Source organism: Anser cygnoides, chromosome 2 (assembly GCF_040182565.1).
Source record: "Anser cygnoides isolate HZ-2024a breed goose chromosome 2, Taihu_goose_T2T_genome, whole genome shotgun sequence".
NCBI classification, from domain to species: domain Eukaryota; kingdom Metazoa; phylum Chordata; class Aves; order Anseriformes; family Anatidae; genus Anser; species Anser cygnoides.
In genome coordinates, this window is record NC_089874.1 from 5713738 (window position 1) to 5727365 (window position 13628).

General features: G+C 43.2%; 1 protein-coding gene across 1 annotated transcript in view; it reads left to right on the plus strand.

Moving 5' to 3' along the window:
- The window catches only part of OXSR1 (oxidative stress responsive kinase 1), an 87922-nt gene that overhangs the window by 59266 nt on the left and 15028 nt on the right, over positions 1–13628 (plus strand). Inside the window, exons 6-10 of the mRNA XM_048062313.2 lie at positions 2917–3026; positions 6423–6524; positions 9439–9572; positions 11475–11523; positions 13525–13590. Coding sequence (XP_047918270.1) covers positions 2917–3026; positions 6423–6524; positions 9439–9572; positions 11475–11523; positions 13525–13590 — 461 coding nt within the window. The remainder of the gene's footprint in view (positions 1–2916; positions 3027–6422; positions 6525–9438; positions 9573–11474; positions 11524–13524; positions 13591–13628) is intronic.

Sequence of the window (13628 nt, forward strand, 5' to 3'; positions counted from 1 at the left end):
CCATAATAGCAGGAATTATTGCCTAATACCATACTTCTTCAAACTTTGCTGCCAGCATAGAGTTTTGCAGGCAGTGGGGTTATGAACACGTGCAGTTTCTACTGCAAAAGGCAAAATTTGCCGTATTTCCTGCAAAGCCTGCACCAGCAGCTGCTGCAGTCCTTTTCAGGTATCGCCGTGGCGAGGCAGTGTAAAACACAAGCTGCCAAAGAGCACAGATGTGAACACTTGTGAGCTACCATACCTCTTGAATTGCATGACTTTTCTCCACTCCCTGGGGTTAAATTCATTTGCAATGCTCTAGCTCTGGTTTAACCTTTGGGGAGGGAAGTGTAACAGGGGCAGCCCCCAGTAATTTAGGAGCTTAGGCAGAGAGAGGAGGAGACGCAGATCGTATCAGCTGCTCAGAAGTGAGGGCTGAACCCTAACTTGTGGTTAGGATTTTAATTTATTGCTTTCCAGATATTTCCTGAGAGCAAACGCATTCTTATCTTAATAGCTGGGGCTCGGATAAAGTCAGTGAGATGACATTTGAGAAAGCTGTTTCAAAGTCATTCCTTACAGCCGGGTAGCCGAGGCTGGTTGTGCCAGTTTTAGCCCACTGCAAATGAGGGGAATTGATTGGGAAAACACTGAATAAATCAACCATGTAATGGAATACGATTTCATTCCATTTAAGCTTTCTGCAGACCTCAGCTGGCAAACGTAGGGGCGCGATTCCAGCCTGGAGTTCAGAAACTCGGCCTCGTGTTTGATGTGAAATGTGGTGAATGCTGCGTGTTTTTACTGCTTTTGCTTTGAGTGGCATTTCCTTTACTCTCAGAGTGAGTGCATGGAAACTCGAGGTAAGATAATGTCCACGAGCTGAAATAGAGCCCATCACAATAGCGTGCTGATGGCACTCGGACAAGTTCCTATTAGTATTATCTTTCTTTAAAATAACTTCTGATTGTTCTTGTGTTTAGAACAATAGGTCTTGCAAGGCTCTCCATAATAAAGGGTAAAGTGCAAGTAATTTTACTCCGGGCTTTTCTGGAAGCTCTTTCAGTTTCTAAGAAAAGCAGGGATGAGATGCATGCGTGGAAAAGCCAAAGCACTGTTGCAGGAAGCAGATCTAGTGGGTTTCCAGAGAAATATAGATCGCAGTGCCGCCAGCAATAGACATTCATCTAGACTACACTAAAAATTCCAGGCTAGCAGCAATATGGGATGCCCCCAGGAAGAGGGAATGGGACAGAAAGGCACATCTGGAAGAAGCTGGACCCTAATTGTAGGCGGTTGGTGCAAACGCAGGATTTTAGCCCTGCAATTTCAGTGAAACCTTCTGTTCTTTAATGCGAACCTTCAATTATTGATGTTTGGTTTTTTAGTGAGTGCTGCGTTCGTGTCCTTGGAAGCCTCTAATCTAGGGGAGCTGGAAGCTGTCGGCGTGTTATTATTCCGAGGGATAATTTCGTTTCTCAATATTGAGAGGTCGGTGAGAGGGGCCTCGCTGCACTGCTGCTGTGGGGCAGGGGGAAGCTCGGCCCTGTTCTCGCTTGGATGCTGTTGCTTGCAGATCTGAAAAAGACCTCTTCTGTAGCAGCTGATTTCTCAGGGTACGCCATCCTTAAGCCATGGTGTAACTCCACGGCTCCTCTGAGCAAGTCCTGGACAGTTGCAGTTAACTGCCAGCAGCTGAGTTGTGTTTTCAAACCAAAATAATGTTCTGTTGTTACGTAAAATAACCCCTGGAGTTCAGACTCACCCTCCAAGCCTGTCATCAGCCTCAAAAACAGCATTGAAGATCGTGATTGCTTTTAAAAATAAAAAATAGAAACGGGGGGAAGGGAGTAAAACTGAGTTGTAGAGACTGACCTGCTGTAGGTCCATAATTCTGCAAGGCATAAGCAATGTTGTTTAGAGCGAATCGGGAGGAAATACTTTTAGTTTGTGTTTAGTTCCCCTGTCACCTGACTAATTTTGTTTTTATTCAAAGGAAAGTCTCCTGAGTGGCTTGGTTGCCAAATCTTTTGTAATGCTTTATTTTGAACAAACGTATTATATCCTATTGCTGTCCCTGCGCCCTCCTGCTGCTGTTTGCAGCTCTCGTTTTCCATATCAGTCTTAATTGGGAAAGCATCGGTGTCATAGGTTTCATATAGAAGAATGATTTGTGATTTTGTTGTAAAAGAAAGAATTACTGGTGAATGCACGGTGCGTCTTTGAGCATCCTGCAGCTTGTGAAAAACGTTTCAAGTGAGGGAACCCTGTGCAGGGTGAGAGTGGGTGTCTGCAAGGCATCCCCTGTGAGGGTCAGGCATGGTAAGTAGACAGAACCTGTCCTGCTAAAGCACCGAGCATCTCCGCGACGGAAAATTACCAAGCAAAGCACGTTCTGGTAACAGGAGATCCAAACCAGGGGACTGACTGATGCCTCCACCCTGCAGGATGCTGTCGTGACGCTCAAATGTTACAAGCTCCGGGAGATTTTTATGCATTGACTTCTTTTGTTCAGAAAATCTTTCTGTAAATATTAGCGAGACGCTAACGAAGCTCAGTAATTCGTTACGTATGTACACAAATGCAAATAAAGCAAGGACTGTCAGAGGCAGGTTTGTGCACCAGCAGGTCTGCCAGGAGAGCGAGGGCAGGCTGTGATGTGTCCAGTGGGCTGTAATGGAAAGTGGAATTTTCCTCTCCGCCAGCCAGCCCCGAATGCTTTGCTCTCCCGAGTATTTGGATGGTCAGCTACAGAGTATTCACCTACCAGCACTCTTTGCTAACTGTTGATTATTCTTCATTAGGAAACTCCTCATGCATAACTGCGAGGTCTGCTACTTGATAGATGGCTGGGAATATGGGGGGAGAGGGGGGGCGGCCCTGCAGCTTGCTCAGGATGTGTTCTTAACAAAGTCTCATTTGTTCGCTTTTCAGACTTCGGCGTTAGCGCGTTTTTGGCCACCGGTGGTGACATTACCAGAAATAAAGTCAGGAAAACCTTTGTGGGCACACCTTGCTGGATGGCACCAGAAGTTATGGAACAGGTGAACCGTTTTTCCTAGCATCTTCTTAGCTGATCTGCACCTGGAATTCCCCGTTGTCCGCAACGGCCATATTTACTTAAGCCTAAAATGATAATTTTGCATCCTTTAAAGCTTCCTTAAAACCACAGAATTTTCTTTAGGTATGGCTACTGCTGCTAGGCTTGTACTGTGGATTATTCAGAGTTCAGTAGCTTCTTGCCCTGTTGCTTGTCTCGAGGGTTGTACCCCCAGGTAAGTATGAGGCAGCTCAGCAGTTGCATAAAGACGATTAACCTGCCCCTCCCTCATGCCTGAACGTGAGGTGGAATATAAATAGTTTCGCACGCGGTAAATACGCACATAGCCAGTCAGGTAACATGCTCTTCTGCGTTGGCAAATACAAAAATTCGAGGTAGCAAATGGCAACTTATCCGAGCGGGGAGTTACCACGGCAAAGTTGCACACAGTCGACTTCGAGCTTTCCAGTTTCTCTTGGCTTACGAGAGCCCAGACTGTAAATATTGAGGAATGCTCGCCTCTCCCCCTTCCTCTTCTGCTTTTTTGGCTGGCTAATAGATGTCATACTTCCTGTTGGGTGGAGGTATGTCACTTTTTGTCCTCTCCTACTTGTAGACTAAACTAGAGGGGTAAGCTTTGTCTGCGCGGCTACTGATGAAGGCCACCTGAAAACTTTGTTGAATGTAAAGTGCTGCTGCCCATTGCTGAGCAAAACCAACAAGCAAACTTCCAGCGAGGCCCTTTGTAGCAGCTGTTTATTGCACTGCTGTCCGGTGCCGTAAACATTCTGAGAAGTGTTCCTCATCGTCTTTACAAGTTTGACAGAGAGCCGGGCTCAGGGTTTCAGTTTTGGCACGTGCACCAAGCGAAAATACAACGATCTAAATGTTTTTCCAAAATATTTTTGTTACAAAGATTCCTGGAAGAAAAAAAAAAGGAAAAACATTGTTTTGTTAAAATAAACCTGGCTTGTAACTTTTTTTCTTATTACTTGCAATAAAATACTTTAGGAGAATTTGAATAAGACCCCCATGTATCTGTAATGAAACGTAGCTAAAACAGTGGGAGAGTTTTAGTACATTTTTTTCCTATACCTAAAACTTCCTGAGAAATTGAATTCATTCTGGAGGGGTTTAAATATACTGTTTATGAAGGGCTTTTTCGCTGTTTGGCCTTTTCAGTGACTCCCCATTGCAGTTTTGCAGGGCCGATGTGTTAAAGCACTCCTGCTACCTCCTCGAGTACGAGTCTAACACCACAGGGCATGAGGCACGTTCCCCGAGTCAGGAGCTGTCTTTGAGAACTTGCTTCTGAACTGCTCTGCCATCACATACATATGGATTTTCTTGTTGCATTGATTTTAAGAGGGGGAAGAAAAAAAGTAAATAAAAATAGCACATTCAGTGTTCCTAGAACTGCATCGGACTTGCCCCTTTCTTTCTTTCTTTTGTGTCAGTGCTGCCTCTTGTGCTGCAATCAACAAAGGACTGGGGGGAAAGAAGAAACAGCTTTTTTTTTTTTTTTCTGAGAAAAGGGATGTTTTTGATGGGGCAGTTGTTTTCCAAGGAGGCAGTTTTGTGACTTCTGTGAGGGTGCACATCAAACTTGTGAATACTAGACGGTAAGGAGGCATTTTGAGTGCTGCTGTGAAATCGTTGTGCCCATTTGTATCATCCTGCTGCTTTCCAGCAGGTGTCACTCTGAGCCATTGTATCCAATCAGGGGAAAAGAAAGGGGTAGCTCTAGGTTGGCCGTGGGTCTGTAGATTTTCTGGATTCCATCTGTTTTATTTCAACGTCATTAAGGAGCTTTAGCACATTAATACATGATGGCCTGGTATTGTCTTTTAATGTTTGTTTGGTGGATTTATGGCCAAAAAAAAGTTGATGAGGGAGAATAGATGATAAACTAACTGCAGGATGGTGACTAATATATATTGGATAGATGTTAAGGTGAACTACTATAGGCAGATTTGAATTTCATAGATTTCATTTGGAAGCAGGATTCTATGGTCCAATGAAAATACTAATCAGTTAAAATGGGGAGCTGTACGGTGCAGAAATCTGAGATCAGCTGAAAGATAAAGACAAAAAATGTGCCAAAGTCGTTCTCAAAGCCTAAAAATGGTGTAAGGAAATGTCACTTCGTAAAACTTATGGCATATTTCCTCATCTACTGTGTTCTTATAAATAATATGAGATCTCTATAGATCTTGTTTAGTTTAATTATTTGAAATCCATTCATAACAATGGCTTCCATAAACTCCGTTTCAGGAAGTCTTTCAAGCTCTTAAGGCTCGTGAAAACGATGCCTGCAGAGTTGAAGAAATGAGTACAAGATACAAACTGCTGTTGCTATAACAAACGTTAATTCAGTTATCAAATCACATGAAGAATAACAGAGGAGGGGATTTTTTTGTTTTCTTTTTCTCAAAGTTCCAGATCATCCTAGAGGCAGTTTGGGGAATATTCCTGGCTTCGTCACGATGGGCGTCTTTCTAAAGCTTGTTAGTGTGGCTGAATACAATAAGCCTATTAGCCTTGCTCTGATTCATTATTCATTTTTCCGTGGTCTAACAAGAAGAAATACAAACCATACTAAGCAGCCAAAACACTTTGATTTTTGTAGCTCTTCTTGGAGTTAGTACATGGTGTCTCTCCCCTGCAGTGGAGAAAGCATGTGCCAAAATATTACCTAATGATAATGAGGAAGTAACCGCTTTGGCATATGAAATATTTTTTCCTGTGCATGAGGGGAAGTAAATGCTATAAATTTTCCTGAACAAGCCTGTGTTTAATGTCAAGTGCAGAAGCTACTATTAATTAGCGGAGGGAAACACGAGGCTGCGGGCAGGAACGAGGGGCTTTTTACCGAGCTGCCGGGTACTTCCCAGTGCTGAAGTTTCGGGGTTGAGCGTGTTTGTAGTCAGATTGATTAAGCAGTTGACTACAAGTGTAGTGAGGCATATGTCCCGAGGGCATAACAGTCCGTCTATTAACTACGAGAGTTTCATTATACTGTTTAATGACTTTGTGTTTTTGTGTAGAAGTCAGAGCCTGGGTTAACCCAGTGCCCCTTTATGCTCCACACAGGGAGAAGCCTGGGTAGAGCAGCCCTAGTTGCACAGCGCAAGACCATAATTTCCATCAGACCGTGGCTTCTTAAGCCCTCAAAGAGGTGTTACGAGCATTAGGAGCTGTGGGAGAGGAGGGAGAAAGTGTTTTGTTTTGTTTTTTTTTTCCATCTGTTTAACACTGTAGTGTTGGTGTTTCCAAATTCCTGATGAGAAATGAGGGGAGAGTAAGGAAAGGGTGCAAGGATAATTAAAACCCTAAAGAAAGGGATCGTGGTGCACGACAACAGGAGACGCAGATGCTAACATTCTCTAATATCTTTCAGGTCAGAGGTTACGATTTCAAGGCAGACATCTGGAGCTTTGGGATCACTGCTATCGAACTGGCTACAGGGGCAGCTCCTTACCATAAATACCCACCAATGAAGGTGAGCAGGTCTTCGAATACTCGTGCTAGACAAAGGATCTCTGTGTTCTGGGGGCGTTCCAAAGAATCTGGCCAGACTGCTTTGTTGAAGAGTTTGTCCTCTCTCCTTGCGTTTCTGGATCGTGATGTTCTTAGATTTGCTCGAAGTCACCTTTTAAAAACACGCCACTTAATCAGCGTTGTCTGAAACTGTGCACAGCTCTTATTTAGATCCCGAGACTTGCCAGGGTCGCCATTCGTGAGGAAAGGGCTGTGTGGCTCAATCCTGGAGCCTTGAGGCAGCAGATGTTACCACTGTAAATAATAATTCAGAAAATATTATCTTGCATCCACTGACACTGGAAACATCCACTGACACACAGGAAACTATTCCGTTTGCATTGATGATCCTTCTTGAAACCTCTCAGAAATCCTGTTACTAGTTTTTCTAAAAGAATTTCTTGCATTGACAACAACACAGTCCTGTTAATCACTCAACAGGGTCAGGCATTTCTGGAAAGTGCCACATCAGGAGGAAATGGAAAGGAATTGGTGATATTAATATTTTATTGAAGTTGAGGTGGAGGAAACTTCGTTGCTTAAACGCTGGCACTTCAAAAATCTTTTTGAATGTCTTGCACTGTCGATTGTCTTAGTTTGCATAACCTTCCCCGCTTTGCTGATTCTTGAAACAGGAACTGCGTCTAACATGTTCTTCTTTCAAAGAGTTTGTATGTTAAAGTTAGCAGAGTTGACCTTGTTATCGTAGAATCACAGAATCATTAAGGATGGAAAAGCCCTCCAAGCTCATCTGGTCCAACCATCCCCCTCCCACCAATGTCACCACTAAACCATGTCCCCAGGCACCATGTCCAACCTTTCCTAACACCCCCAGGGATGGTGACGCCACCACCTCCCCGGGCAACCCGTCCCAATGCCTGACTGCTCTTTCTGAGGAGAAATGTCTCCTCATTTCCAACCTGAACCTCCCCTGGCACAACTTGAGACATTAGTCGAGGTTTAGAGCATCCTGCCCTCTGTCTGAGCTTTGAGATCTGCCTTAGCCCCTCCATGTGGTCTGATGGGGGCCCTGTCTTGATCACAAAACGTTGGGCCCCTTCTGCATTTCCTACCCTTTTGAAGGCCACTTTGCTTCTACCCCCGGGAGGCACAGTGCCTCCCATGGAACAGAAGGGGGATGGAGAGCCTTTTCAGTAACCCACAGCTTATGGATAGACTACTTACACAAGGCTTGTGGGTGCTAAGTACCTCAATTTTAGCAAAATTGAGGCAATTAGTGGCAAATTTTCCTTTTCTAAGTCCTTTAATTGCTGGAATCCTATGCAAGGCAGGTGTCATCTCTTTAGGACTTGGGTCCATCCCCTCCCACCTCTTAATTACAATACCATTTTGGGAGTCCAGTAGCTCCCAACTCATTAGAGTAGGGGCCTCCATGCATTGCTCTAAATGCCAGGACTTTGCAGCGGTTTAACTCTTGTGGAGCAGTATTCATTCCAAGATTTGGATGAGCTCTGTGCAGGAGACTGTTGAGTGGCCGAGTGGTTTAGAAATACCGCTCAAGTTCGTACCATGCCAGCGATTGTGGCAGAACAGTGAGGAGTTCAGGGAAATGTTGTGCTGGTTTAGCTGTTGCTGTTTTCACTGATATTTCCATCTGCTCACTGATTATTAGTAGCATTCTGCAGTAGCTTCTGCAAGCCGTACTTCTATTTATTGATCTCAGTGCATGGGCTGCAGCTTCGGATACAAAGATCACCTATTTAGTATCACGTTGTCATGCGGTAGGTTATTAATTTCCAGTTATTAAGTGTGGGTTCCAGTTATTCAGCCTGCAAGAGGACCTTTGTGTGTTATATATCGAGTGTGATTGTATTTCACCGCAGGTTAATTTTGACCCGTGCATTAAGTGACCCTCCAAGGAGAGGGGGAAAAAAAAACTGAATTCTTTGCAGACTGTATAATTTCAGCTAGATTGATGGGCTGCTGCTGCCCTAAGCAATATAGCTGTTGAAAGCTTTTTTAAATGTGCTTTTTGCAGCTTCCTTTTCTAAAAATAGATATTCATCTGTAGGTAGATGGCAAGTGAAAATGGAAATGAGTAATTTTCTTCCTTTCCTTTGGAATATCTGAGTGATGTGAAGGAAATAATCAGTTTGGCTTGATGGGTACTTGTGTGAGACGTGTCTTCACCTGTCGTCGCAGTGGTACATGGAAGTGAGCACGCATTGTTTTATGTTGCCCTTGTGCTTTTACAGAAATTTTACAGAATTTTTACACTAGCTTCATTTCTGAATGCAAGATATCTGCAGGGAAGTCTAAACAGTCTTTGAGTCAAACACCTTGCACAACCACTCAGCTGAAATGAAGGCTGGTAGAAGTTCTGCTGTGCTTATGCCTCTCACAACGCCAAACATCCCTGAAAGCTCATCCTGACCTTGTGTTTGGCCTGCAGACTGCTCTGTGGGCTAGGAGATGTAATAGGAGGCAGTAGCGTGGACTGTTGGGTATAAATTAGTCTGGCTTCTCGAGGAAAGGAGGTGGAGGCAACTCTCTGTGTTGGATGAGTTTTGAAACTCTCAGCTGACAGTCAGAATTTTCCGAGGTGTAAAGGTTTGAAAATAATTGTTTCCTCAGTGGCTGTAGGAAACAGAGGGAACAGGAGAGGCCCTGTAGTTTTCTTGAGGGAAAGGTAGTGAGGTGAGTTCTTGCTGTCTGGCGAATAGGAGGAGACAGCTGAAACTCTTAAGAAGAAAATTGTTTTGAGTTCAGGCTTCCTGAGAGAGCTGCTGCAATGAGACAGACCTTGCTGACTCAGATGCGTGTTGAAAATGCTGTTTTAAAATGCTGTGTTCCAAAGCTCTGTACCTAACAAAAGCCAAGAAAAATCTCATTGCCAATAGACGTGATTCTTCCAGGTTTTAATGTTGACGCTACAAAATGATCCTCCGTCTTTGGAAACTGGTGTGCAAGATAAAGAGATGCTGAAGAAGTATGGGAAATCTTTTAGGAAGATGATTTCTTCATGCCTACAAAAAGACCCTGAAAAAAGGTGAGAACTGGTAACACCAAAGTAAACTTAAGAAAAACAAAATGTCAAAACTCCTCTCCAACCTTGTGGTCACGGTGAACACAGCAATTCTGCTGTGTAGCAGCAAATTCTTCTGGCTGTCCTTATTTTTAAGGATAAATGCCTGTCGTCATGTCTGGCCAGGGCATGCATCTTTCATTTGGGTTAAAGAGGGCATCCCAGGCCCCTATTGCATGGGACCATTCTCCCCGTTTCTGCCTCCAACAGGTGACTGCAGTTCATGGTTTGTTTCTAGTCAAAGCTGCTCGGTGTTTGTAAATCAGCAATTACATGTTGGGCAGCATGTGTTCATTTGCGAAGCTTCGTAAATAAACTTCTTAAAATTTGCCAGTGTAAAGAAGGCTTTCTGTGTCAATTGACTTGATTAATTATGTCATATTTGTTTTGGGGGGAACAAATCAGGAAAAAACATTGGCAAATTTTACCAAACATGTTTTTGCCAATACAAATTGCTTAAGTGACCTGACGACACTTCCAGTCTTCCTTCTAACAGTAGCTTGACTGCTGCGTGGCGTTAGAAATATCACTGAGGGGGTGGTGTGTATGCTGTGGTTCCCAGGATAGCTTTGTTTTGTTATGTTGTGGCGGCATCTGAAGCTGTGTGAAGGTCCAGCTGGCTACGGCACTGTTTAAAACCCACAGCCCATCGCACAGGAGAGCCTCAGCGAAGCTGGTTAAAGGCGTGTTTGTCCTGCATTAGGAACAGCATTCCTTCAAATACAAAGCTAAAAAACCACACATTTCCACAGCTGGATTTTTACGTTTATACCACTTAATTTTCTTTTGTCCTCAGTAAGCAAGCTAATTCTGGAAGGGGAAAAGTCCCTTCCTAAATTACGAATAATGAAGACGTTTTGCAGTTCCCTGCTGTGACAGATCCTGAAATAAAGGCTTCTTACACGTTGCGAGATGGGGTCTCTCTCTTCTAACAAGCTTTACATCTGAAATGCTTAATGAATCCAGTGGAGTGCTTGATAAATGCTGATAGCAGTTGTTTGGTTTTTTTTTTCCCCAGCTTGATATTTTTCTTCCTCATTTTTAAAGCATGTCCTGCCCCTGCAGGTTAGAATGTGTTAACCATAATCACCTGGAATTGTGGCATCCCCCTTGTTTCTTCTCAAGCACCACTAACGGCTACTGTCATCATCTTTACTATGGGAGCAGGAGGTCTCCTGTAAAGAGCAACTTGCAGAATCAGTTACGTTTAAGCAGGTGTACACGTTGTTAAAGAGAAGCTAGTGAATCGCTTTTAAATTATCTTTGCTCCCTTATAGCAGCGTGCAGTTGGGAAATGTTGTGAGCTGGTACTTCCTCATGGAGGTCTGAGTCTTTAGAAAACTCCTTCTAAACTGACCAAGGGATGGCTTTTACTTCTCAGTATTGGTCCTAAAGCGTAACTTAAAAGGGAAAATAATTTGGACTTGATGTTAGACAAAGGTTCTTTGTCCCGCTTGCATTTAATAGAACTAATTGCACGTGTATAATCAAGGGTCTCTGAAATAGCTCAGTCACTTGCACATGGCAAGTACTGCCTCCTGCTGTAGGTGAGGATCCTTTGTCTCAATTCTCAGCAAATTCCTTCTGTGGTCCTATCAGCTAGGCTCTGAGGTTCAAGTTCAGCATCCAAATGGGACCGTTCTCTGCCCAGTTAACTCACAACAGGCTTTGATGAGAATATATTGACACTTGAAGGTCTGGTGGTGTAAAATTTACTATAAATAAGTCGACTGACTTTTAGGGCAGTTGTACAGGAGAAGCTGATGCCCTTAGGAGTTGTCCTGTTACAGCTGCAGCAACCTGGAAGATTCTTGCCTTGAAAGGGAACATTTGTAATGTTTTCTCTCTATCTGTTTTTATTGACAGACCGACAGCAGCAGAACTTTTAAGACACAAATTTTTCACGAAAGCAAAGGTAAGAAAACACTTCCTAAGCTGATCGGTGCAGAGGCAGGAGAGAGGAGAATAGGTATGGTGAAAGCTTTACTGGCGTGAACGCGCGCCGTTTCACTCGGGGCCAGCATAGCTGGCTGGGTTGAATGGGTCATTGTGAACGGACAGAATGAAACCTCTCTTCTCTACCTCCTCGTGTATGCCACCATTAGGAGAAATTATTTAGAAATTCTCGAGCATTTAAATGGCTTTCAGTGGGTTTGGGCTTTTTTCTCCTCTTGTAACGGTGCCATTCTGGCTGCGTGGCCGGCCATAAAGGTCTCTGTGGCAGTAACTGTAGCTCGTATTTTAGTGAGCTCTCTAATCAGTCTCTATGCAAAACAGTGAATAAGGCCCACTGTGTGGAGGGTTACCTGACACTATTACGCCCTGTGCTATGGAAAGTGAAAATCCTATGACATAAAATAGTAGGAAATTCTGGTTTATAGCCATAAGGCAAACAGCCAGCGAGCATTTATCTACTTAGTGCCTGCCGATCAGTGCCTATGCCATCTGTGAAGTCTTGTTGGGGGACACAAACCATAATAAGGGAGAATTTAATTTCCAGGGGAATGAGGAAACGTTTTCTGTGTGCTTATTTTTTTTTTTTTTGTGGCATATTTGTCATCAAAATAACGGGGTTTATAGCAGAACACCAGTAAAGTTTCAAAAAGATTTCCAAACCTGGGATAGCATAGCAGTGTCAGCACTTAATGAAAGTAGTACTCAGCTCCCAAATTCGTAGATAAAGGAGCAGGGTGTCCTATTAAAGTTAACACAAATCCAGTACGTGCAACCAAGGAAGTCTAGAGGTGAGCCAGCTTAGGAAATGTAAGAGGTTGCTTTAGGGCAAGTTTAGTTGATGTCTGCACTTTTGACAGCATTAACTAGGTTTTTGTTATCCCTAATGGGGTTTTAGGCAACTGAATTGTTTGCATCCGTGTACTGAATGCGCGTTTGGTGTCCAAAGTGACAAGGAGATGGCTTACACATTGCTGACCTTTCTCTGTTTGGCTGATGTTTTAGTTCATGTTACACTTCACCATGTACAAAATCTCTTTCATGCTTTCATTAAACGGCTACAGAGTACCATATTAGCACATGTGGTGATAGAAAATTGACATTATTGTAAATGAGGCAATACTTAAACCCAGAGTGAAAATATATGCCAGTTAGCGCTCAGGGTTAAATGACTTTCAGACGTCAGCCGCTGCCAAGCTGACAGCTGTAACGTGAGGATGGGGGAGTCCAGCCTCTACACGCTTATACTGAACCAAATATAAATCCAGTTTATATTATATAAAAATATGTTTTAATAATGTTGAGAGCCATGTATCAAAATGCAGTTGTTTGAGGAAATTTAATACAGCAAAGCATCACAGCAGTTTCCCAATATCTAACTTACTGTGATGACTGCATTTACTTCCTCTCTAAACTTTGCGTGTGCTGTGCATGTACTTTAACTCCTGCTACCCCAGTTCCTGCATATCATTACCCCTGCATGTGGGGCTTCCCGCGTCCTGGCCTGACATCTGAGGCTTGCCTTTGACAATAGGACAGGCATAAATTTAGGGATAGGAAACAGCAAAGTGGCTAGATCCAGATGCTGTAATATCTGCAAAGGGAAGAACCTAAAACGTCTCAGCAGGGTATCAGATGCTGTGATGTAATGAGTATAATCATGTTCCCCAGTAAGTCAGCCGCTTTTATACAACTCCTCAATCGTTAACTTCTTATCAGTGTGTGCAGGAAAAGTGCGACTGCTAATTTAAAAGGTATTTAAGATGAAACATCATATACTGTAGTCCAAAGGAAGAAAGTGATTAACTTTTTTTAGAGCTCAGTTCTTTGAGGGGAGGAGAGTGCAAAGCACATAAAACACTTTCTGCTAAAAATACTTTAAGCAGTTTCATTTTCAGAGGCACTGAAGGAATCAAAGGGTATTTTCAGCAATGTAAATATTTGGTGATTTTTTTTTTTTCAGAATAAAGAGTTTTTACAAGAAAAGATGTTACAGAGAGCACCGACAATTACTGAAAGATCCAAAAAGGTACTGTAAAGATCCTGGGCTCTTGCTATTACAGTTGC